Genomic DNA, 24145 nt, shown 5'->3' with positions numbered 1-24145 from the left:
AAGGTTAATAAGGTTAATCCGTTCTGTAAATATATTTTAATCACAAGAATTTGAAACAAAGTGACAAAGAACAACAAAGTAACAAAGTACTGTACAGTGGAGAGCACTAACCTATGTGGGGGGGAGGGTAATGTTTGAGGGGAGAGTAATTATGGAGGATAAGGACATCGGGGAGATCTCTTTCAGGGGTTTCCTCTCTTCTTTGTCTCTTAGCTGCAAGGTCAATTTTGGTGAAAAACCTGCACATTCTTGTCACCTTCATTACTGCTCTGCACGTTCTTTTTACCACCATGCTTGTTCTGGACTTTCTTTGGAGCCATTATTCAATATTATTATTGAATAATACTTTACAGTACTGTATGTGCTAAAAAGCACACAAAAAAGCTTCACAGCAAGTGACCACAGGTCTGTCTGCAACCGTGAGCGGAGAAGATGGGTGTGATCGCAACTGTGTTCGTGAGGGAACATGGCTATGATCATGGTTGTCGCCCAATGTGGAGTTCACAAATGGAGAAAAAATTTTTCTGAAATTTTTGTTCGTGAACCAATTTGGTCGTGAACAGAGGCATTCATGAACCGAGGTACCACTGTAACTTTGTCTACCGAAAATGCATCATTCCCAACTGGGATAGGACCCTACAGCAGATCCTGCAAGCACCCAGTGCAGTAACCTTGCAGAAGACAAGTCGGTCTAGATAGGCCAATGCCTGCATGCAAAATTATCTGGAACCTCTTTGGTTTTGATAGATTAGCCAACTGGCATTTTTAAATAAATGTAAACATTTCAGTTTTATTAGATACACACACACACACACACACATATATATATATATTTGCAAATGGATTTTTCCATTTATGCAGGCTGGTGGCATACTTATATGCAGACTTCACTACCAGGAAATAATATCTACTATTAGATCCTTCGAATTAGTCTTTTAATCATGCCAAGAATTTATAAGGCAAACTCAAGCAAAAGACTGTACCATTTTCATGGCTGCACAACCGTGCCGCCCTCTCTGCTTTCTCCTTCATTCTTGGGGATTCGCCTCTTTTCTCCAAGTGGATCATCTGCTGCATGAAAATCAGAAGTCCCACTAGAAAACAAAGCAAAATAAAGAGTTATTTATGGAGTCTTGAAGAGTAAAACATGAGATTTTTATGGTGCTTTTAAATCAAGATGTATGCATGTAAAACACCACCTTTGGTAGTTAATTATTAGATGCACATACTTCTGGAACTCTGCTCCTGGGAGTACTGTATAAGCAAAATCATACCAGGAGTCAAAATACAGCCTGGGATGCACTTATGAAGGGTTATCTGCAACACCTTTCCCGGTTTGTCACTCACTGGGATTTAAAAAGGGAAATCTCAGCAAATTGATCCTTAAGTTGTTTTCTCACCATTAAGGGGTACATCAAGGCATACCATAGGCAAGGGTAAATATGTCTAGGATGAAATAGCGTGATATCTCTAATTGTGCCTAATTACAAGTTGGAATGGTGTTGGTGAGTTTTAATCACATTTAGAGAGGATGTGACTGAGCATCGTAGTTAGTTCTGTGCCAGATCTATTTATTGTTCCCGAAGATAATTTTGTCCTCTTGGAAAATATAATTGAGTCCTCTGTTTCATATTTCCCTTTCTGCAGCACCCTTGGTTCTCCATTGTGACATTTAGTACATGGTGGACGTGGGAAGGTATACAATAACTGACGGGTATATGTGTGGAGGTGCTGTCCTGGCACTCGGTGAATCCCAACTCAGAAAAGGATGATTCTACTGCTAGGTCCTTTCTGCCTATGATCTGTGTGCACTGGTTCAGTTGTTTCAGAGGAACCAAACCCAGAAAAAACCCAGCTGCTGCCTCCACACTACTCCAGGAACATCTGCAAGGGAAGGTCAAGGGGTGGACAGCTTAAACTGTGTCTTCTGCTGTCACAACTGACTCTCTCCTAATGGCCAACAATACCAGCTTAGGAAGGAACAGCATCAACTCAAATTCTTCTCCACAGGTAGTACTAGAAGGGTATTGAATTAGACCATGGGCAGGTAAATCCTAAATTGTTTAGGTGACAGAAAGTGAGATTTAGGCTTGCATAACTCCTTCTCAATTTCTTTCCATGATATGTTTAACACTAGAGAATCTTATTTTGGCTGTGTTTGTTATATAAAACAACTAGAGAGATGCTCACTGTCAGAGTGTTTCTGAATATCTGGGTCACATTACCACAATTATCTCTTTTAAAAAACTGTTTGCTTCACAGCGGCATGCATATGTGAAAGGAGCGACTACAGAGAACAGTCTCTTTTGGTTATTATTGCAAAAGTTGTGTAGCATGGGAAATTGCATGTAGCTTTTGAGCATAATGGCAACAGAAGGCAACTCTCAGCAACACATGAACTGTGCCATAATTCTTTTTAAGCAATTCAGAAGTGTGTTCTCAGTGGCCTTTGCACTACACATGCAAGCTCAATCTATTTTAAGCAAAGGATTAACGAGGAAGAGAATATACTTCTTTAATACAAGAACATCAGTTCCTAGTTTGCTATGAAAGTGCTGCCAGAGAGATGATATTGTCAGAACTCATCACTGGAAAGGGAAAGGGGGGATCAAAAAACAAAATTATGCTCTTCTGGGGATTCTTTCATTCCACGAACAGATTCTCACTATACTGTGATTCTAACAGCAGTGAATCTCTGGGAGAAGCCCAGGTCTCCAGAAGCAAGTTTACCAAGAATCCTAGTGCTTTCTAAAATGTTTTACTAACTGAGCTTGCAAGGTATTTCTGTGCTTCTAGTTAAAAGGTAGCACTGATCATCTTGATCTCTGTATACAATGTTTTAATTTCACACAAAGGCAAAGCCATCAAGCACAATAACCATAGAAATGTAACAGCTTAGAGACCCTTTGGCCAATGGCTTAAAAATACAATTGTGTCATACAAAGAAACTCAAACAAAAATTAGACAGTATAAAAATAGAAAAAAATATATACCAACCTGGAATAAAAGATGTGAATTTGTTATTTTCAGGTTTAGCAAATCAAGGCAGTGGCCATTTTCCCGGGATTGCTTTTCAGATGGAAAACTTGGAGTACAGCAAGAGATGTATTACCTCAATCTTCTTATCAGAGAAGAAGGAATTACTGTCACTTTTTCCTGCCCTTCTTAGGACCTATATTTAGAACTTGCTTCCTTTCATCTGCCAGACTGGATACCAACACGAAAAAAGGTAGCTAAGAAGAAAGTGTGTGTGTGTGGGGGGGGGGGGGGATTCAGCCAGCATGTCTAATCAGGATGCATGAAAAACTAAACTAGGCAACATATCCAGTGCCTACGAAGTTAATACCAGAAGATGGCGAATCATTGCAACTGGAGATAAGGAGGGAAGGGAATGCATCTGAGAGGGAGGAGGAAGGGGGTGGATTGTTCATCCAAGCATGTGTTAAAACAGAAGAGGCAACAGAGGCAGAAGATAGTAAGTGAGGAAGACAGATAAGTGTGGTGTTTTGTGGTTGAGTCTTCTCTTCTGGGAATAGCAGAGGAGGGGTAGACCAATTCCATTTGCTGTTTAAACAAAACAATGAACTTGTGAAAGCTAGGTAGCAATGGTTCGATATGAGGTTTCTCTCTAAGGGGTGTGTGTGAGGAAGGGAATGGGCTGTGTGAAAATTTTGCTATTCATAGGTTTCGGGAAGGTTTTTTTTTTTTTTTTAAGCAAGCAAACAAAAACCTAAATAAGATGTCTTAAATCAGCGGTTGGCAAAAGTTAGCTTAAAATCTACTGGTAGATCTCTGGGTGATTTGCAGCAGGTTGGCAAGGATTTTGGAATTCCAGTAGCAGCAACAAAATGATTCCCTACCCCCTATTTAAGGCTTCTAAAATGAAGAAAGCATGGGATAACCAGAAGTGGATTTTTGTGCAGATCTGTAAGCTCATCTTTCCTGGGCTTAGCAGATACTCAAAGGCAACCTTTTCTTCAGTTCTAAGTGAGCTCTTCAATACATTGCTACAGTTGCTGGATTTGGTTGGTGGTTTAAATAAAAAATAAAATACAGTAAAGTACAAAATGATGGCACAAGTGCAGAATCTGTCCTCCACTGTGTTGGAGTGCAAATCAACTGTCCTTAAATCTGCGTCAGCTGGCCCTTGATAATTATATATCGTTTGCTATTTCATGCTTTAAAATACTTCAACATCACTGTTACAAATGGTGCTGAGGATCTTTCTTTCAGCGCTCCCTCCCCTAAACCTCCAGCATTATCCACAAATTGCTGATATTGGAGAATGAAAACTTGGTATACACCCCTTTAACAAGTATATACCTTATGCACAGTGGATAAACTTAATTCTAGGATTTAAACATGGACATTATCAGAGGAATACCGTCTATTTCCTAAAGAAGAGGAGAATCAAAGTCCAGAAAACAGAACAGATTTTGCAAGTTTTTTTCCGATTTATATACTGCCTTTTTCCTACAAAGTGCTCAAGGCAGCTCACATCATTCTCCTCCTCCATCTTATCCCCACAACAACAACCCCATGAGGTAGGTTGGGCTGAGAGTCTGTGACTGGCCCAAGTCACCCTGTTGGCTCCATGGCTGAGCAGGGACTAGAACTCAGATCGTCTGAGTCCCAGTCCCATGCTCTTAACCACTATACCACACTGGTGCATTAGAAAAGGCCACATTGTTTCAGGGATTCTAGAAATTAATAGACTGAAGGTTTTAACACAGAGGTGGGCAACGTGTGGCCTTCCAGATGTTAATGGACTTGACTCCTATGAGCCCCGGTCATCATGGACAAAGGTCAGGCTGTTATGTGTTGGAATTCAACAGAATCTGGAGGGCTGCAAGTTGCTTATCCCTGCTTTCATGATACATGTGAGCAAAACTAGCTCTTGATCTGAATCCACTGCAAATAAGCTGTATGCTTATAGCTAAACAATACAGAGAATCAATTAATTCTGATAATTATGAGGGATGCAACCAGCAAAACAGAAATATTACTGGCAGCCACACTGAGCTTGAGCTTTAGCTCAATTTTATCCTAGATGGGTCAAAGTGCAACTCTGACTTCTCTATCAACAAAATGGGACTATTTCCTACCTTAGAGTGGGGGGTTGTTGCTGAATGGGGATTATGTGGCCCTCCATATGTTGGTGGGATTGCAACTCCCAGCAGATGAGAGATGACAGGAATTGCAGTCCATTGACTTCCGAAGAGCCACATGTTCCTCATCCCTGCTTTAAAGAAGTCTGTTCAACATTTTCCACCAAGTTTCTGTAACTCACTTTTGTTTAAAATGTCTTGATGATGAATCTGTCAAATGATCTGGCACCCCAGTGGCCCTTTCCTTCTCTTTATCACAGGAACTGACAAGTCAGATAGATTTGTTTCTTCTCTATTCATAGCTTCACAGAAGGGGCTGTGAAGGCCATCAGGTTCAAACCCTGCTGCTGCAGGACACCAAGTCACACCAACCCACTCAGATGACTGTTCAATTTCACCCTGACTGTCTCCCTGAGACCCACAACCTCTCTAGGCAACTGGTTCCACTGCTGTATTGCTCTGACAGTGAGACAAATTTTCTTGATGTCAACCTGAATCTGGTATACTGCAGTTTAACGTTATAGTTCCATGTCCTACGCTCAGGGATGAATAAGAAGTCTTTTCTGTCCTCTTTCTGACAATTGTTGAGGTACATGTAGAATACTATCATAACCCTTCATACTCTTCTCAATTGTCCAACTGTCTCAGCCTCTCATCATAGGACTTAGTTTCCAGACCCTGGATCATCTTTGCTGTCTTCTGCTTTAGCCTTTCTACTTTTTTGCAACTTTTAAAAACCTGGGTGCCCAGAATTGAAAATAGTGCTTGCCTTTTTTTCAACTGCATTGCATTACTGGCTCATATTTAGTTTGTCTACAACAACTCCAAGGTCTTTTTCTTTTTCAGTGTGGTTGAGCCAAGTAGTCCCCATCTTGTATCAATGCATTAATTTGTTTCCCTAGGAGGCAAACTTGGCATTTGTTGCTGTTGAATTTCATTCGGTTGCTTTTTGTCCAGGATTCTAGCTTGTCTAGGTCACCCTGGATCTTCTTTTTGTCTTCCATGGTGTTAGCTATTTCGCGCAGTTTTGTGTCATCTGCAAATTTAATTATCGTTCTCTGGATTTCCTCATCTAGATCATTACTAAAGATGTTGAAGAGCACTGGTCCCAGGACTGAGTTCTGTGGCATCCCATTCATTACCTCTCTCCAGCTTTAGAAAGTGCCATTGATGATGAGCATTCTCTGTGACTGATATTGTAGCCAGTTGTAGATTCACCTAATAGTAGCTCTGACAAGCCCATATTTTGCTAGTTTGTTTATTAAGATGTTGTGGGGAACTTTTGTCAGATGCTTTGCCAAAGTCTAGTTAAATTATGTCCACAGCTTTTTTGCTGTCCATTTGGGCAGCGAAAACCCAGTCAAAAACTTAGGTTACATTAGTTTGGCATGACATTCCTAATAAATCCATATTGGCTTTTGTTCATCATTGCATTTTCTTCTAGGTAGTTACAGAGTGATTTTTAAATACTTTGCATCAATATTTCCTCAGGGATTGATGTTAGACTGACTGGTCTATAGTACCTCAGTTCATCTTTCTTATGGATGGGGACATCATCAGCTCTTCTCCAGTCATCTGGCACTACCCCTGTTTTCCAAGATTTCTCAAATATTATAGTGGTTCAGAGAGTTCTTCCTCCAGTTCCTTTATGACTCCAGGATGGAGCTGATCTGGTCCTGAAGAATTAAATGCATTAAGCTCCTCAAGGTGCTCCTTGACCATTTGATTCTTGATCTTAGGCTGTTACCCTTCCCTTTCTTTTTGTACTTTCTGCTCTGTAGGTAGATCATATTTTCTCTTGTGAGAGAACACTGAGTCAAAGTAGGAGTTAAGTGCCTCTGTCTTTTCCTTGCAATCCATCTTTTTGCTATCCATGTTGAATTGCGGAACTCACATCTTTCATTTGTTTTTTGTTTTGAAAAAGTATTTTTAGTTGTTTCTAGTAAGCCTCACTAGCTTCCTTGCATAACTGGTTTCAGCCTTCTTGAGTCCATATTCCTTTCTACCTGCTTCTTTCCCTCTCAGCTTTTGGAGCATGCTTGCATCACTATTGTCATTTAGGCATTCTCCGTGACTGCTGAACATGCCAGGGGAGGGAGCCCTAAGCCCACACCCTGCACACACATTTCCATCACCCCCTGCTTGTGGGCCTTTTGGGTTCATGGGCAACAGAAGTCATTATTGTGTGATTCAATGTGGATGCCCATTTTGATATCCACAACTGGATGCCCGGAAATTCTCACCAAATTAACCACATTAGAATACATTAATTCCACTTTAACTTAATTTACCTTACTGCTTTAGGGAGCAATCCTCTGGCCCACAGACAGCATCTGAGCAACCACGGGATACTACAGATTCCCAGATCCAAGGTCAAAAAAAGTGCTGCGACCTCAAAGATGGGAACTGGAGTCCCACCATTTCCCCTCACAGCCAGCAAAGAACGAACAGCATGGGCGGTTCTTTGAGATCAGGAAAGCAACCTCAAAGAGGGATAGAAGGATCTGGGAAGATCAGAGAAGCCAGGATATGAACTATCAACAGCCTCCTTTCCTCCCACACTGAAAGACTGTCACTAATTTTGCAAAAAAAGCCCATCCAATGAAAAATGCAGGATGGGCTGACAGTGAGGCGAAGATCACTTGTGCCACTTCTCTTGCCATGCATAAAATGAGTTCCAGCCTGAGTTCCAGGGCTTATGATAACTCCAGTAAGATTGTTCCCTTAAATAGTTAGATCTGTATTTTCCTTAGCTTTAAAGCATGAATTCTGGTCAGGGAGATGTGATCACATGGCATTTCCCAACTCATCTTCTTCCCAATCACTTCAGAAAAGCAGGGAACAAAAGAGGTTTAACTACACTGAATTTCTGCCCTGCCTGGCCAAAAAAATAAATGTTTATACTTTAGGAGAAATCTGTCCAGGCTACTTCCAGGACAGGGGCAGGGTGAAAGAAAGAGGACCAATCAAAATTGTATTTTCCACACTGCTTAGATTCAGCAGTTGCATGAATGGAATTTGTGCAACAGGAATTGTTTCATCTTTGTCCTTGCCACTGCAGCCCACACCTGCTTTGGAAGCTCCCCAAACTTTCTGCAACAGATTTGGTGTGATACATGAGGGGATGGGGGAAGTGAATTGGAGAGAAGATGAATCTTCTAAGCTGCTTTAGGGTCCTTGTAAGAGGAAGAAAGGTGGGATACAGAGGCATTAGTAGTAGCAGCATTAGTATTAGTATTAGCATAAGTAGCAGCAGCAGCAGCAGCAGCAGCATTAACCAGCAGTTTCTTTTCACTGGAGAGATAGACCATTGGATATATCCCTATGCAGGTAATATGGAGCACTGCAGAAAATAACTAGTTTGAAATCACTCAATACTTTGACAGAACATACAAGTACGTTTTTCATTCAATTTTCTTCTGAAAGGCAAAATACTGCTAACTGAACTTCAAAAGCCCCAGCAATGTGCACTGTTCAAGTTCTGAAGATTTTCATAGCTAATACAAGACCTTTAAGGTTTGGAAAGCCATTCAACAATCACCAATGCAATACATTCATTCTGTAAGAAACCAGATTTAGGATCAAGTACTCACATTCTCTTGCTATGGAGCACCCTAAATGGCTGGGCAATGCAGTGCCACAGCTGGGCAGTAACAGAGTCCTGTAAAAAATGAATCTAAACCCTCTGACAGCCCAAGTCACATGGGCTTTTCTGAGCAAGAGCATCTGTGTTTCACACATGCCCCCTGCTGCCCAGCTCAGGGTTGCATCTAAGCAATCCAAGTCCCACAGCCAACCAAGTGACACAGCTGTTCTGATGTTTTTACTGTTGTAGACCATCTAGAGATTTTCTATGGAAATATAGATGGTCTAGAAAAAATTAAAACAGATAAAATAAACCCAGTTTGGAGCAGGTAGACATGGGCTTCCAGAGCCATTTCATCTGTTCAAGGTCAAAGTGCAGCCCATGGGGCATGGGGTAGCCAGAAAAATGGCAGATCCTCCTTCCAAACTGCTCCATAGTGCCAGTGGCAACAAGAGTAGTTTCTACTGTGTATGATATCTAATCCTATGGCCTTACTGCTAACAGTGTTGTCTTGTCTTCATCATCATTTTCCTGCAGGGAGGGAACAAATGCCATCTAAAATGGAAAATCCTGGTTGTCAAAAGAAATCTACAGAGGTGAGAAGAAGGGTTGCCATAGCAGTCCTAAAATATCCCTGAAATTGTTGATGTAGCAGCTCTTATCAGACCTCACACGTCCCTGAGCTCTTAACAGCTCACAAGTCTGAAAGGAATCCCAGCTGAAATGCACAGGTGCCCATAAATCATCTGAGACACTTTAGAGCCCACCTGCCCAAGCACCCCACGGTGCAGTTTGGGTGTGATGCCCAACCCTGTCAACATCTTCATGGCCCTCCTCTGGTGCAGTACTGAGGAGATTAAAACAAAAGAGGGAGCTGATACTTTCAAACTAAATTCAAAAAGGGCAACTTGTGATTTGCTTAAGCTATGATTTATTGTAAGCCTGGAGAACCTCTTACAGTCCAAGCACTAACTCCTGTTTTGGAGAAGCACTGTTCTAGTGGTGGGTGGGATGAAAATTTTAAAAATGATAGCCTATTTGAGCTTAAAACTCTTTTTTTTTTTCTTTTCGATTTATATCCTGCCTTTTTCCTACAAAGGGCTCAAGGCAGCTTACATCATTCTCCTCCTCCATCTTATCCCCACAACAACAACCCTGTGAGATAGGTTGGGCTGAGTCTGTGACTGGCCCAAAGTCACCCAGTTGGCTCCATGGCCAAGGGGGGACTCGAACCCGGATCGTCTGAGTCCCAGTCCCATGCTCTTAACCACTACACCACACTGGCTCTCTTAAGTTAAAACTCTTAACTGCCAGGAATTAAATCATAGGAGAAACACTGTGTTTTAACATGGGGATAAATACAGAAAAGCAGGAAACTACCAAAATATCAGTGTAGATTTTGAAAGGGAAGGGGGTGGGACCAGGGAACGGGGGCATGGTCATCGGAGTGACATCCTGGGCCTCAGGATCCCCACCCCTGATTTCCTGAAAAATCCAAAATCAAACTGTGGTTTATGACTCTCACTTGTTTCAACAAAACATAGTTTAAATCATTTGTACATAAGGATCAGTTATAGGGTTAATTTAAAGCATGAATTTAAACCACCCCTCTGCTAAAGGAGGAGAGGGAACATGCAAACACAAAGATGGCTGCCACTTTCATATATACATCTGAACCAGGCCAATGTTTTAAAATAAATAATAATATTTTAAAAGAACTAGCTGCGGCAGCTTGCAGTGCCAGACAGTTCTAAGCAAATGAGAAAACACAAGCGCAGGTATCAACAACATGGTACCAACATATTAACACACTTTTAAAAGAAACACACACTAGAGTTGTGAAGCAACAAAGGGGTACAGTGCCTACACCCAACCATGTTATCTATCATATACCAAACAGGAAAATTCTCTCATGAAGGAAGCTTTACAAAACCTGCATCTTTGATAGCATGAAAGCAATTTGACACTTGGATGGATATAGGTTTTACTATGTCTCCTCTGACCAACAGCATCTCCCCTTTTAAAATTAAATTCAAATTATCTTACTTTAAAGTAATAACTTTACCAGATCCTGGAGCTTTGTTTAACGTAGTAGACTGAATTTTAGATATCGTTCACTTATCATTCACTCCCAAAGAAAAATAAACTGCTTTACCTGGTATTGAGTTACAGTCAAATTTCACAGCTGTCACTGAAAAACTGCTCTGTGTGATGTCACACTTATCCTGAAGGGAGCATGATTCTTTATCAGAATTTACAATCCCATCAAATCTCCTGTAATGGCCAAGGAAAACATTGCCTGGATATTAGTATCCTCAGTCACCTTACTGCTCTAACTAATCTAGGGACATCCTTTCCTCTTTAATCCGTAGAAACATAACCTTAGCATGGCTCATTACCAAGAAGGCGACAAAGCTCCTTAACCATTTTCTCATACAAAGACTAGCTTGAAAAAGTAGATGCAAGGACAAAACAGTGGTAATGGTCAAATTGAATCTACTCAAGTTGCAGTCTATAAGAGATATCGCCATTTAATAAGTGGAAGAGAGTTGAGGCTTTCCAGGAAAAAAGAAAAACCTTTCCTTTTCAGCCAGGAACATCAAGTCATCCAAGCTCCTCTGTACAGCAGCGCAACTGAAGTTGCCCAAACAAATCTGTGGCCATTTAATTATAGGAATTATCTCTTTAGCTACTGATTACTTCATAATAACATCAATGAGGAATAATCTACTCAGACATTTAAGGTGTTTTCAGCCATTAGTGAACTAAAGGCAATTAAAGCATGTTGTTGTTATGTGCCGTTGTCTCCGACTTGACAACTCTATGAATGAAAGCCCTCCAAAATGTCCTATCCATGACAGCCCTGATCAAAATTAAAGCACAGAGTATTATGAAGAAGTTATGAAACTAAGACAAAATATTTTAGCTCTCAATCAATAAAACCATTTACTGTTGTGGAAGGTTCTTCAGCACATATGGGGAAGGGATTTATAGTATGATCTTAAACACACTGGCATTTATAAACTGAGGGGAAAGGGTTAGGATTAGGCTTGAGATTTTAAATACATTTACTCAGATGTAAGCCCCAATGAGTTCAAAATAATATAGATCTTAAAATATATCTTTAATCTTGTACCCCTTAAAATATCAAATTAGGTTTTTTGCCCCTCAAATGAATTGTATTTAAGTACCTCAACAACTAGTAACAACACCAAAACTCTCAGTAGAATTTTTAAATACGAAGCATATGGACGAAATATGAAAACAGCTTCCTTTTAAAATATTTTATTTATTTATTTATTTATTTATTTATTTATTTATTTATTTATTTATTAAAACATTTTTATGCCGCCCCATTCGCCGAAGCCTCGGGGCGGCTTACAACATAGATAAAACAAGTTAAAATCCATATAAAATAATCTTAATTAAAACTCACATTATAAAATAAGCCGCCCTGTCCAGATAAAATTCAATTGTATTTAGCATTTAAAATGTTGCTTAAATAAAAAGGTCTTAGCCTGGCGCCGAAAAACAAATAACGACGGCGCCAGGCGGACCTCTCTGGGGAGCGCATTCCATAACTTAGGCGCCACCGCTGAGAAAGCCCTTCTCCGAGTAACCACCCTCCTAATTTCTCTCACGGAGGGCTCCCGGAGAAGGGCCTCTCCCGCCGATCTCAGGGGGCGACTGGGCAAATATGGATGTAAGCGCTCCTTCAGGTAACCAGGACCCAAGCCGTTTAGGGCTTTATAGGTCATTATCATTTACAAACCATTTTAATGTATTAGCTTAGATCTTTGCGTTCATGATACTGTATATACCACAGAGGTTCAGAATCATTGCTGCAACATTAATGTTCAACTACAAAAATGTTTTACAATAGCTCAGATTCAGATGCTAGATAAAAAGGTTTTTCAATACTTACGTGTTCTTATATTGATCTTGCTTATAGATGTTTTTTCTTCCTGCTTCATGACCCAATTTCAAGCTTTAATTTTGTTTAAGAAGGTAACATCCACTTACATGATCATCAAACTTTAATTTGCAGGCATGGATTCTGCACTCACGAGCATTTAAAATGGGTGGGCATACATGGGATCCTTGCCATCAACATCCCCAGATACATAGGGAAATTTGTAAGCACATTCAGCTGAACAAGCTTTCAAACCCACTGCAGATCTTGATGCTCCATGTGTGAAGTATTGTCATCAGCCTTTGTGCTCAATGCCTGCAGATCCACAGAGGAGCTGTCTGGACCCAACTTGTGCACCCAACTCCATGCTATCAACCTTCCTGTGTTTAGGCAGAATAGAGCTTGCATTGGGCTGTAAAGCTGTATAAATATGACTACACAGAATAACACATTTTAACTGTCCTTATATAAAACTGGATCCTACAGTTTTACGAGTGGTACACCAGAGATAGTTTTGTTTTGGCTGATTTAGGATAATACACTCTGAAATTTAGGTATATCAATGCACTCAGAGTATTTAGGGTTGTTGTTTTTTGTTTTAAATCACAGAATCATAGAGCTGAAAGGTTTTCCAGCTGCACTGAACCAGAAACTTCAAAATTCAGCCAGTCTGCTTTTATCTGTCTTATTGTCCCAGTGCACTATCAGAATAGAAGTGCTAGAAATGTCCAAAGCTAAATCTGTGAAAAGGCTGCAAAGAATTGAGATTTTTGAAGATTCTTCATTGCACCTTACCTCTGCTTGCCACCAGGCTTGACTGGGCTACAAAAGGGACTGTCCCTTTAGAGAGGACTTTGACTATTGTACAGTACAGAAATAATAATTCTATAGCTCTATCAGACAGCAGACAATTCCTGGGGCTTGCTGATGCTGAGTTTCTGGTTACAGAAACATTACAGATTTTGGTCTTCATCTTATCCAGCCTCTCTAAACTTCAGGTCCCACGAAATGTCTCAGCTTTTCTTCTGATATCTGATTTTTTTTCTTAGCCAAACTAGACCAGAGTACGCCATTGTTAATGTTCCAGAGGAAGATTCCTTCCCTCTCAAGAGGAAAAAGTTGTTCCATGACTATGATTAATGTACTATGTAAGATAATCAGGCAATGACCTTAAAAAGATTATCCTATTCTGATTTCAAACTAAAAGGTCTTTCCTGCTTAAGTGTTCTAGAAAGACTGTTTGACTGATCTTAAAGTAGAGTAATTTCCAGTTTTTTAAAATGAAACAAAAATACTTACTTGTGTTAAGTAGTTATGTAAGGAAGCAGTGGAAGTAGACAGAGAAATGCAGGATAAGGACTTGAAAATCAATCTATGCTACTAGGTATAGAGAGGATCAACAGATAAAGTTGTCAGCTTTACACAACACACTAAGCCAACCTGTGAATAAGTTACACAGGGTGGGCTGTTTGAGGAATGACAACTCACAATGCACCTGAGAATTGGACTCACTATGCCTTGTGCTTTCCCAACTTTCCTCTCAGTCCTCCAGCCAGTATCCCAGAGTCCTTCATGGAAGAAGCAGTCTTATCTTCCTCTCTTTGCTCCAGTTGCTACCACTTTTCCTTTGCTACTGTTAAAAAAAAATCAGAGCTTCAAAAATGTGCAACTGGGGCTGAGGTTTTTGGGCCCCAGAAAAACAGAACAAAACAAACACAACAATAACTATTACTACATTACATGCATATTTCCCCTTTATTCAATTTTAAAATTATTATCTGGTCTTCCACCAATGTACTCTCCTGGCTGTCTGATATGTGTTGATATCCTTGTATATTTCAGCTGTCAAAGGAAGCATGAAATAGAATAGGTAATGCGCATGGAAACTGACAAGGTGAGAGAACTTATAGACTAATTTACACATAGCTCTTAAAAAACACAGAAATATATGCAAATTGAAAGGCTGGTAAGTAAACAGAGGGGAAATTTGTGCACCTGTGAGAGAATTGTAGCACAAAGTGTCCCCCAAAACAGCATGGAAAGGAAGTAAGCAGCCAGTATCGCTCCTTTCAGGGCTGAGTGCAAATTTAGGGAAGTGTTGAAAAGATGGAGGATGCCAGCAGACGTCAATTAGAGATCACAGAATGGGGAGGATTGCATTGCCAAGGAAGTGATAGTTTCCTCACTTGATTTTGGAACACCATTTTTTGCCACTTTGTACCCTTTCCTGGAGCTTTTCAAATGACACTGGATTCTAGCAACTGTGGGCAAATTGGCCTATCTGTTTCCATGTATCAGGCATAGTAGGGCTTGTGTGTCTCCTCCTGCCCTCCTCCTGTCCTTCTGTAGTATCCCAAGATACACTGCAGAAAGACCAGAATGTCTCCTGAGCCATTTTAAGCTGTTTAGCATTTGCGCTAAACAGCACTTGTGCTGTTTGACTTTTAAATAAGTGCTTCTGTGTTATCCATACTTGAAAAGTGAGGGCAGCCCAGGGAAACATGGACATCCCTCCACTAAAAAACCTAAGGAAAGTTCCTTTTTTAGGCAGCTTTCTCATTTTTTCCTTGTTTGTTTAGTAAATGCCTGGCAGTGAGGGCACTTGTCAATACAACGCCCCTCACCTAGGCATAGGAAGCAGAGTGAATGGCTGTCTGTTGATGGCATTTTCACTCCACATTTAGAACACTTTCTAAAAGCAGGGCGCTGTGCCATCGAGGAGACAGAAAAAGGAGGACTAAAGTGGAGGTAAGGTAAGTTTAAGAAAACAATAGAAGTGTTTTTTCTATTTTTGTGAGGGAGAGAAGCAGTTGGAGGGAGTGGGGGGTTGAGGAGTTTGAGAGGAAAAAAGGGCTCGAAAGGAGAGAATAGAATGTGACAATGAAATGACGGCAACGGCAACGACAGAAAAATGCTGAGGGATATTCAAGCTGAGGTAAAGAAGGCAAGTTAAAGAGCTAGGAGAGACCTGAGGCACAGTGAACAACCGTCAAACCTGATGAAGGGTGGGAGCCCTGCCTGTTTATACTAAGGAAGTGGGACACCCACCAAAAACCGTCAAGCTGGGAGAATCTTCCCAAACTTGGGCACAGTGCAGGCACAGCATCTGTATGTGTGATGGACAGAGACCATGAAGAAGAACCAAGGATTCTGCTGCAAGGGTTACTTTCCACCCCAGCTTTTTAAAAGCTGAAGGTAGTAGTGGGCTACAAAGCTGCAATTTGATATTGATACTTGTTTCCATGGACACAGTATACATGCCAGATTGCAACTTCATAGCCCAATGCTATTTTTGAACTTTTTTCCCTTAAGGCAGGGGTGTGTGGAATGCACCCAGCAGAATTCTCAGTTTTTTGGTGAGTGCTCATGTGACCCTTGGCTGCCTTAACATAGAAGCACAAGAACCCCTAAAAAGTGTCAGGGGACACAAATATCCACAAATATCCACCCTTCTAAGTAGGACACCCAGAGAATGGGTGGGTGCTAGAAAGGCCCAACTGTCCCTTCAGTTACATGATTTATCCCATGTGGAGAACACCTCTGCAAGTGGCAAAATCTAAGGGCAAGCCCAGTGGGGGGCACAAGGCTTCTAATTTAAGGGGACAAGCCTGCCTCTTTGTGTGGGGGTTGCCTTGAGCTTTGAAGTGCCCCCACTGCTGCTAGCACGGAGGTGAGAAGTCTTTCTCAAGTGTCCCCAAGTGTTGCTGTAGCTCTTTTGGGTGCCTGGGAAAGGGCAGCCATTTGCTAGTCCCTTGGCTAAAGCAGCAAGCCTTTCTGCCACTGTTGCCAAGGGGGTCCCTGCTTTTTTACTTGACCATCCATGGCTAATTGTGCTATCTGGATTCAGACAATACAATAAGCCATGGTGGGTGTATTAAACCCTGCTGCAAGTCAAGGCTAGTTGGGGTGGTTTATAAGTTAGCCAAGATGGTTTCTAAACCACCCTGGGGGAACAGTGCTGGGTCCAGACATCACACTAAAATCATAGCGGTTTAACATGTTGTGTGAACCCACTCAATGACAGCATACAAGTGTAATACATATAATAATAATACTAATTATTATTATTATTATTATTATTTCATTAGTTTTCTCCTATCCACTGATTTTCGCATTAGTGGACTAATCACTACCCATTAGTGAATAATAACACACTAAAAGTAAATGAGTTTTACATAACTTCCCTCCTTCCCTATCCATAATCATTTATAATGTAAGATTTCAGCTACTGCAGTTTCACACCTGCTTAGAAGCATAAATGAAAAGTTACCAAACTGCCACAAGAGAACAAAGTATTACTGAAACACATGTGCATTTTTCACATTTGTTTTAAATGTCTTTCACTGTAAGTATTAAAACTGGATTTTTCATTCCACTAACTGCAATTAAGCTTATTTCTGTAAGAACCTTAAAGAGCAGTCCTACAATAAAGTTTAGAAGGATTTCAGTTTTAGAGCCAGATTTTGTTGCAGCATACAATCTTCATCCTACGAGCATCAACCTGAGATTATGTCAAATGGCATTCAGAATGAAAAGGGATATATTAAGCAGTGATGTAGTTTAACTCAGCATGCTCTGGGATAAATTATAACAGATACTATGGATCATAGGACTAATTACAGCTGTCTTTATAGAAGAAACCTCTTGAAGTGATAATGGAACTGCATTGAAATAAGATTTGTATTGACTGTCACAAAATAAATAATCACTGAATTAGCAACATTCTTTATTATGAAAATTGCTCCATTTACAATCACAGCCCCCACCATGTTTTTAAATAAAGGAGCTATACATTAAGTCATGATTCAGATGTTCAGGCATTATTTGCATCAGCTATACTAACTGAATTTAATTTTAGCCAGAAGAGTATTTTCCACATGTCCCACTTAATATGTGACAGACATAATAAAGAACAGCACCTGTTTCATCCAAGCTGTCAGCTACCATTATTCTATAAATCAAGGAAAAAGTCACAAGGTCAATGACTGTGCAGTTTTCAAACAGTACTTCAACAAAAAAGCACTAAAAAGGGTTTCCATAGCATAAGATATGGGCCCATAGTCTGAGCATTTCAAACTGTTATTTCAATCTTGATGGAGCACATGCTTATGCAGCCCACACATCCACCCTTCTGTAATGGGAGGTTCACACAAAGTGACTGTTGCATTTCTAACTTGGATACTTTGTTCACCTTGAGATGCGGATTGCCAAGACTCAGAAGTATGAAAATGAAGAGTTTTATAAACATAATGCATACCAAATTAAGTGCTAAGGTTCAATATGAACAGTGTTCCTTGATGTTGAATGGTGAGCAAAGAAAATATTGAAAGCATCAGCTCATATATTCTTACTACACTGGAATTAGTAAGTCCACCAGATTTGGTTTGTTTTCACAGCAGCATGTGCAACTCCTAGCTGTAATCCAACTTACAGAAATTGTGAGCAAGAAGTGCAGCAGACAACTCATCAATATTTTTTTTTAGTGATGCACAACCAGGCAGTTGAATTTAGAAGGACACTGAGTGGTTCTACAGTGCATTTCAATCCTTTGAAAGCACATAATTAACAGCATCTTCAGTGCAAGAATCAGTCCATTCCCTGACTATGCTTTTATATGGATTCCATGTAGAAGCCATGCTACATGTAATTTTTCCTTCCCTGTCTGCAAAGTATATTTTGATTCCTCCGCATTTTCTGATTCTAAGGCTTTTGCACTCTTTGTCTTGAAGAAAGTCTAGGAATGACATCCACAGCATGACGACTTTGTTTCCATTTTAGGTGATTTCAGGGAAGAAGGACAGAAACTCTGTTCAGAAGTCTTCCATATTTGTGTCCATCTAGGTAAGCTTTTCATGTTGAATCTGGTAATAACATGCCTGGAAATAGAAGAGTTATTTCTCAGGTCAGATTTAGCTGCAAACATTTTCTCTTGCTCGAGTCCAGACTATGGATGGAAGAATCAGTGATTTTAGAGCTCAAATATTTTCCAAAATGCAGTTTGTTTGTTTTTTTTTTTCTATTTATATCCTGCCTTTTTCCTACAAAGGGCTCAAAGCAGTTTACGTCTCCTCCTCCATCTTATCCCCACAACAACCTTGTGAGGTAGGTTGGGCTGAGAGTCTGTGACTGGCCCAAAGTCACCCAGTTGGCTTCATGGCTGAGCGGGGACTAGAACCCATATCGTCTGAGTCCCAGTCCCATGCTCTTAACCACCACACCACACTGGCTCTCAGTGTGTAGCTTGTTATACTTTATTCCAATTTTCCATATATTTTTTATTTCTTTGGATGGAAAAAACTGGATTGCAAAAAGGAAAAGATGCATTTCTACGCATATTTTTCAAGGGAGCACACTTTCATGAAATTAAGTAGAAAAGCTGAGATTTTTTAAAATATACATTTTTGGACACAAATGCAATTTTTGTAAATCTGAAAAAATTTATCAGGATAACTACTACTTTCACTCAGGATTATGAATTTAGTATTTTCAGATAAGTTGTGAATATAAAACAAAGATTTCATATATTCCTAATACATACTGAATTTAACTCCATGGGAACCATACTATCATTAAATCCTTCTCCTGATTTCAGTAAGATCAAAGTTAATTGAAACTTTGAACAACCATTCTTCCCCACCTTGGTGACCACCAGATGCACTGGACTGCAATTTACAGCATCCCCCAGCAAGCCATGCTGGCTATGGATGCTTGGAATTGTACTGTAACATATCCAGAAGGCATCAGGTTTGAAGAAGGTTGATTTTGACATTTCTCTATGCCATATCCAAAGTAGAAGAACATTTTAAGTAACAGAGATAATTAACTAAGGCTTGCCTTCAGAGTAGTGAACATAATTCCTTGCTCGCCATGCTGGAGATAGGGATCCATGAGGTCCTCAATCAAGTGTACTTCAGACCCCAAATTCCTAATCCTGCCACAGAAGAGAACACATATTTAATTTCACTCAACGATATGTGTCAAGACCTTGTCAAGAAAGAAACAGGTGCAAAGCCAAATTTCTTCACCTTACTTGGTAATGCGTATGCCATCCTATTACGTAAGACTCCTCTAGCCTCCTCATCCTTGAAAGTTTTCTACACAATTATATTGCTGCATATCACAATTATATTGTTGTTTTAGCAAATGCAGGTTTCTGTCTTGCTTGCTTTCTTAAACATGGACACAACCCCTCATTTCAGTTTTTACCATGTGGCAAATTTTCCATGTGCAGCTTTGTCTCTGGAGTCCCAAGCTGTGAAAGGTCAGCTTTATAAATCATAAAATGGAGGTATGGCTTGTCATCCGCAATTACTGTTTTTCTCACTGACCTAATTACTCACTACATCCATGCATCACATAAGCCAGCTTGTAAATAAGCCGTGCACATGGAAACAACACACACCTATCCACATTAAATACCCAAGGAAGGTGTAGTAAATCAATTATTCCCAAAGCTGTCCCATCCCCATGTAACATGACCCTTCCAATTGAGGCATCCTACACATATGTTACTTCATGTTCAGCATTTGCTGAAGACTTTTCTTTTTATGGCAAGCTTTTTTGACTAATGACTAGATTCCTGGCACTGTTATACTGAGGTTTCTACAGGGGTTTTTTGGTAACTTTCTTGGATTCTGTATTTTAATTTGCTGTATACCACTCCAATATGTCTCAATGTAGAGCAATTCATAAATTTGATAATAAATGAATAAAAATAAATATATCCCATTCCCCATGCAACAGATTTCAGTACGGGCATTGGATCAGAAATGGGAATCCTTGTTTCCATCATTAATTGGTACTGTGCACTTTTTAAAATGTTAATTTACCCACCTGGCTCGTAGCACCACATACAGAAAAACAGGAAACAAATCATCCATGGACCAAAGGAAATCCTCATGAAGATTCTCTAGTACATTCTGTGAGATCTCCTCAAAGGTCTGCTGGATCACCTTCAGTTTGTCAGCAGGTGTAAAAGTTGTACTATTGGGAAGACAATTTTTTCTTTTACAAAATTTATCTTTGGTTTCTCAGTACTGAATCAACCCTGTCCTCTGATCACTATGGGAATTTGAGAGGAAAATAATGCACCACATCAGTGAAAACTAAGCGTTACACAGTTCTAGGACTGAGAAATATCATAGAAAAAACAATGTTTGCTGTATGTTTTATACTAAGGATCAGAGGGCTTCTCTTCATTGCTCCAACTTCTACTTAAAAGGTGAAACTCCCATTGGTACAGAGTTGAATGAACATGTGCTTTGACAACCGTTGCTGGACTTCAACTTCTAGGATCCCACACCATTAGCCATTCAGGCTAGGGCTGGTGAGAGGTGAAGTTCAACAAGTATCTGGAGAGCCACATATTTCCCAACCCTAGCCACAGCAGTTCACCCCACCTTCACTGGATCTGGATGCCAAAACAGCCATTATGAGCACCCACTGTGGCTTGAATATTTAAAATGTTCACTGTCACATACCACAAGCCACGGTGGCTTAAACAAGCCACTGTGGGTGGTGATGGTCATGTGACCTGGGCATCTTTGAAGGAAACAGACTAGTTCCTGATGTGATATGAACAAAAGACCCATGAATGCCAACATAAAATTGTCAAAATTGCATCTTTTAATTTGGAATATAAAGAATGGCAAGAGATAGGCCAAAAAAAAACATTTAAAACTATATCCTTTCCCCGAACAACATATAGTATATACTTGGCAACACAGTCCTATGCATATAGCTTCCATATAGCCTGAAGTGCCTAATCCTGCATAATCTTGGAAGCTAAGCAGGGTCTGGTCTGGTTGAAATCCAGATGGATGAACTAAAATGTTGTGAACCATACAGAGAGCTTCGGCTATGGATGGTATAGAAATGTAATGCAATAATAATGATGACAACAACAATATATATTCTAGGTAAGGCCTTAAGCCAATTTCTACAATCTTCAGATCACCAGCTAAAGCAGTCCTCCTGACCTTTATAAGACTAGAAAAGCAGGAAAACGAAGCATCTACATTTAAGATTACCTGATCTGTTGTAAACATTCCACTGCTGAAGCAAAACAGGCATCTTTTGTATTTGGCAATACCTAATGAAATGAATGAAAATGGATGATTATAGCCAACTTTATCTCCAGCAGTGTATTGAATCAGAAATAATGTTTAAGCACAAAAAAAATTGAAATAGAGATGTTGGATTAAGATAGTGAAAAACTTCATCTTCTAGAACACCATGATTGTTTAATCATTTAACTTCCATTCAAAAAAGGAAATGAGATTGAATTGGTTGGTGAGCTAAACTGCTGTTGACTAATCAGTAAGGTAATGACTTATATTACATTTTAATATATGATATGTAAGATATAGTCATTTGGAAGTTATTTTGGTTCTGGGTTGTTCCTATAATATGGAATATTCTTTTCAAAATACCTTCCAGCTATGAATGGTAGATTATTATTATTACTGTTATTATATCTATATCCTGTCTATTCTCAGTGATTCGGACTCAAGGCAGTTTATTTCCATTCCTTCAATATAGAAAAGCATCCAAATTGTGATTTTGGTCATATATAAGTTCCATTAATAAGTGTTTAAATTTGCTGGTAGACATTCATATATTACAATGGAACTGAGAACATCAAAATCCTTTCATAAGTAATATTATCAAACAACCACTTTGGGTTACTGTTGTACAAGAATTTGTGACCAAACTGGGGCTGAATAAACCCATTTAATATTGACTTGCTGCATGATTCCTACTGAGTGACATGCAAAATTTCTGCTGCATGATGTTGGTTGCAGTGTGCTTCAATTTAGCAAGCAACAGTAGCTCCACCAGTCCACATGGAACACACAGTAAACCAAATCACTGCCATCAATCACCTCTACATAGTTGAGTCTAGAGGGTGTTCGGAAGAACACATTGCCAGGGCATTCTTGTCAAATGGCAAGCAAGGTGACAGTAGTGGGAGCCTGTGCAGCAGAAGTGGAGAGAGGTGGGGGCTAGATTGGCCAGTGTAATGCAGAAATAGCACCAGTGTTCTGCCTTCTAGTTGTCAGTGGGTTGCAGCCAATGCAAGTCTGTCTCAGGACTCATCCATTTCAATCAGTCTACTCTAACTAGGACTAATACTGGATGCCCCCCTGTATGGACACAAACTGGTATTACTGTGCTGTACTGGTCTAAATGGGCAGAGTCTGCACTGCACAGCAAAGCTTTCCCACCTCCAACTCCTCCATCCCCTCAAAATTTTTTAGTAACAATACTATGGCTTCCTCTAGTACAGACACTGTGTACTGACTGCACATCTGCCCGTTAGTTCTCCAATAAGAGGGAAAGGTTTTGTTTTAGCAAAGGAAGCACCACTATGCAGAATATGAACATCTAAAATGAAACAGCAAAAAGCCTCCACCCAAACCAATGATTTATTGGATTGTATCTCCTAATAAAGCAATCATCTGGGATCATTTCACAATCACAGGAGATAAAGACAGGAAAGGTAATTGTAAATATTACATGTCCTGGGAGCCATGCAACTGGAACTATGAATTAACTGTCACTGGAAGAACTGTGTACTGTAAAAATTAGGGACATACATTAAGGAAAGTTGTATGTGCTAACCAAAGAAGAATGCATTAAAATCAACACACACACCACACAGTGCTGTTTTGCTTTATCCAGTTTTGAAGCTCAAAGACACACATGGAAGAATCCCGTAAATGGTACCTTTTTATTTTCCCCAAGGACAGAGGTGTTTGTTGGCCAAAATTTCCTAAAAGAAACAGAAATGCAAAAAAGACACACTATTGAAGGGCTGAGTTGTGCACATTACCCACTGCCCAAGTCTGAAAAGCAACAGCTGTAGCCCCATGAAGATCAGGGTCACCTGGAACATTTCCCAGATCTGACATAGCTCCTGGCCCCAGTCCTCTCAGAGCTTGAGAGCTGCCTCAGCCACATCTAGCTCCTCTGACGTTGCCCGCAGCAGCATCTCAGCCCAAGGGAAAGTTAAACCTGCATATGGCACAGAGGATCCTAATGTCTGAGCAGCTGCTTCTGTGTTTTTTAATTTCCTGACAGCGCTGTTGCTGCTGCTACTATAAGAAAGAGGGCCATGGTGATACATACACACACACTCTCCCTCTCTCTTGACTATAAAGGGAGATGGAGAACATAGGACTGTATCCAGTGTCAGCCATCAGCAGTGGAACAGAAACTGTGGATCAAAGAGATTTTCCCCTCTTCCCTACAGCCCTCCAAGTGTTCCCCCAAATCTGCCCTGAGAATTCAAGGTTCCCCTGAAGCAGATTTAGGGGGCATGTGGGGGGATGCAGGGGGAAGACATCGAGAGAAACTATGCTTGCACAGGTTCAGTTTTAACCCTATTAGCTACTTAATGACATCATGTGAAGACAGAAGAAATGAAGTGAAGGTAAAACAAAGAAAGAGGGTGATGGCAAAGATGTAATGGAAGGGCAGGAAGCTAATGTTGGCACACATGCAGATCCCAGCGATAGATGTACACAAGCAGTTAGC

At 40.2% G+C, this 24145-nt stretch overlaps 2 protein-coding genes across 9 annotated transcripts in view; both read right to left on the bottom strand.

Moving 5' to 3' along the window:
* Window positions 1–11930, bottom strand: part of MPP4 (MAGUK p55 scaffold protein 4) — a 39403-nt gene extending 27473 nt beyond the window's left edge. For 2 of the 5 annotated variants that reach the window (XM_044431882.1, XM_044431881.1), the window contains exons 1-2: window positions 2998–4474; window positions 984–1094 (exon numbers count right to left, since the gene is read on the bottom strand). In XM_044431882.1, the coding sequence (XP_044287817.1) occupies window positions 984–1077 (94 nt within the window). In that variant the 5' untranslated portion in view covers window positions 1078–1094; window positions 2998–4474. Of the gene's footprint in view, window positions 1–983; window positions 4475–10849 lie in introns of those variants that run through there. The other 3 variants (XM_044431879.1, XM_044431880.1, XM_044431878.1) reach the window with 3 other exon arrangements.
* Window positions 11931–12427: 497 nt separating this feature from the next.
* Window positions 12428–24145, bottom strand: part of ALS2 (alsin Rho guanine nucleotide exchange factor ALS2) — a 70291-nt gene continuing 58573 nt past the window's right edge. For 2 of the 4 annotated variants that reach the window (XM_044431714.1, XM_044431715.1), the window contains 5 exons: window positions 23336–23381; window positions 21637–21698; window positions 20441–20590; window positions 19442–19538; window positions 17317–18483 (listed from right to left, as the gene is read on the bottom strand). In XM_044431714.1, coding sequence (XP_044287649.1) covers window positions 18445–18483; window positions 19442–19538; window positions 20441–20590; window positions 21637–21698; window positions 23336–23381 — 394 coding nt within the window. In that variant the 3' untranslated portion in view covers window positions 17317–18444. Of the gene's footprint in view, window positions 14241–17316; window positions 18484–19441; window positions 19539–20440; window positions 20591–21636; window positions 21699–23261; window positions 23382–24145 lie in introns of those variants that run through there. The other 2 variants (XR_006414883.1, XM_044431716.1) reach the window with 2 other exon arrangements.

The sequence above is a fragment of the Varanus komodoensis genome, unplaced genomic scaffold (genome assembly GCF_004798865.1).
Source record: "Varanus komodoensis strain SLA01 unplaced genomic scaffold, ASM479886v1 scaffold23, whole genome shotgun sequence".
NCBI lineage: Eukaryota > Metazoa > Chordata > Lepidosauria > Squamata > Varanidae > Varanus > Varanus komodoensis.
Note: the sequence above shows the minus strand (reverse complement) of the source record. Positions and strands in the feature narration are given on the sequence as shown.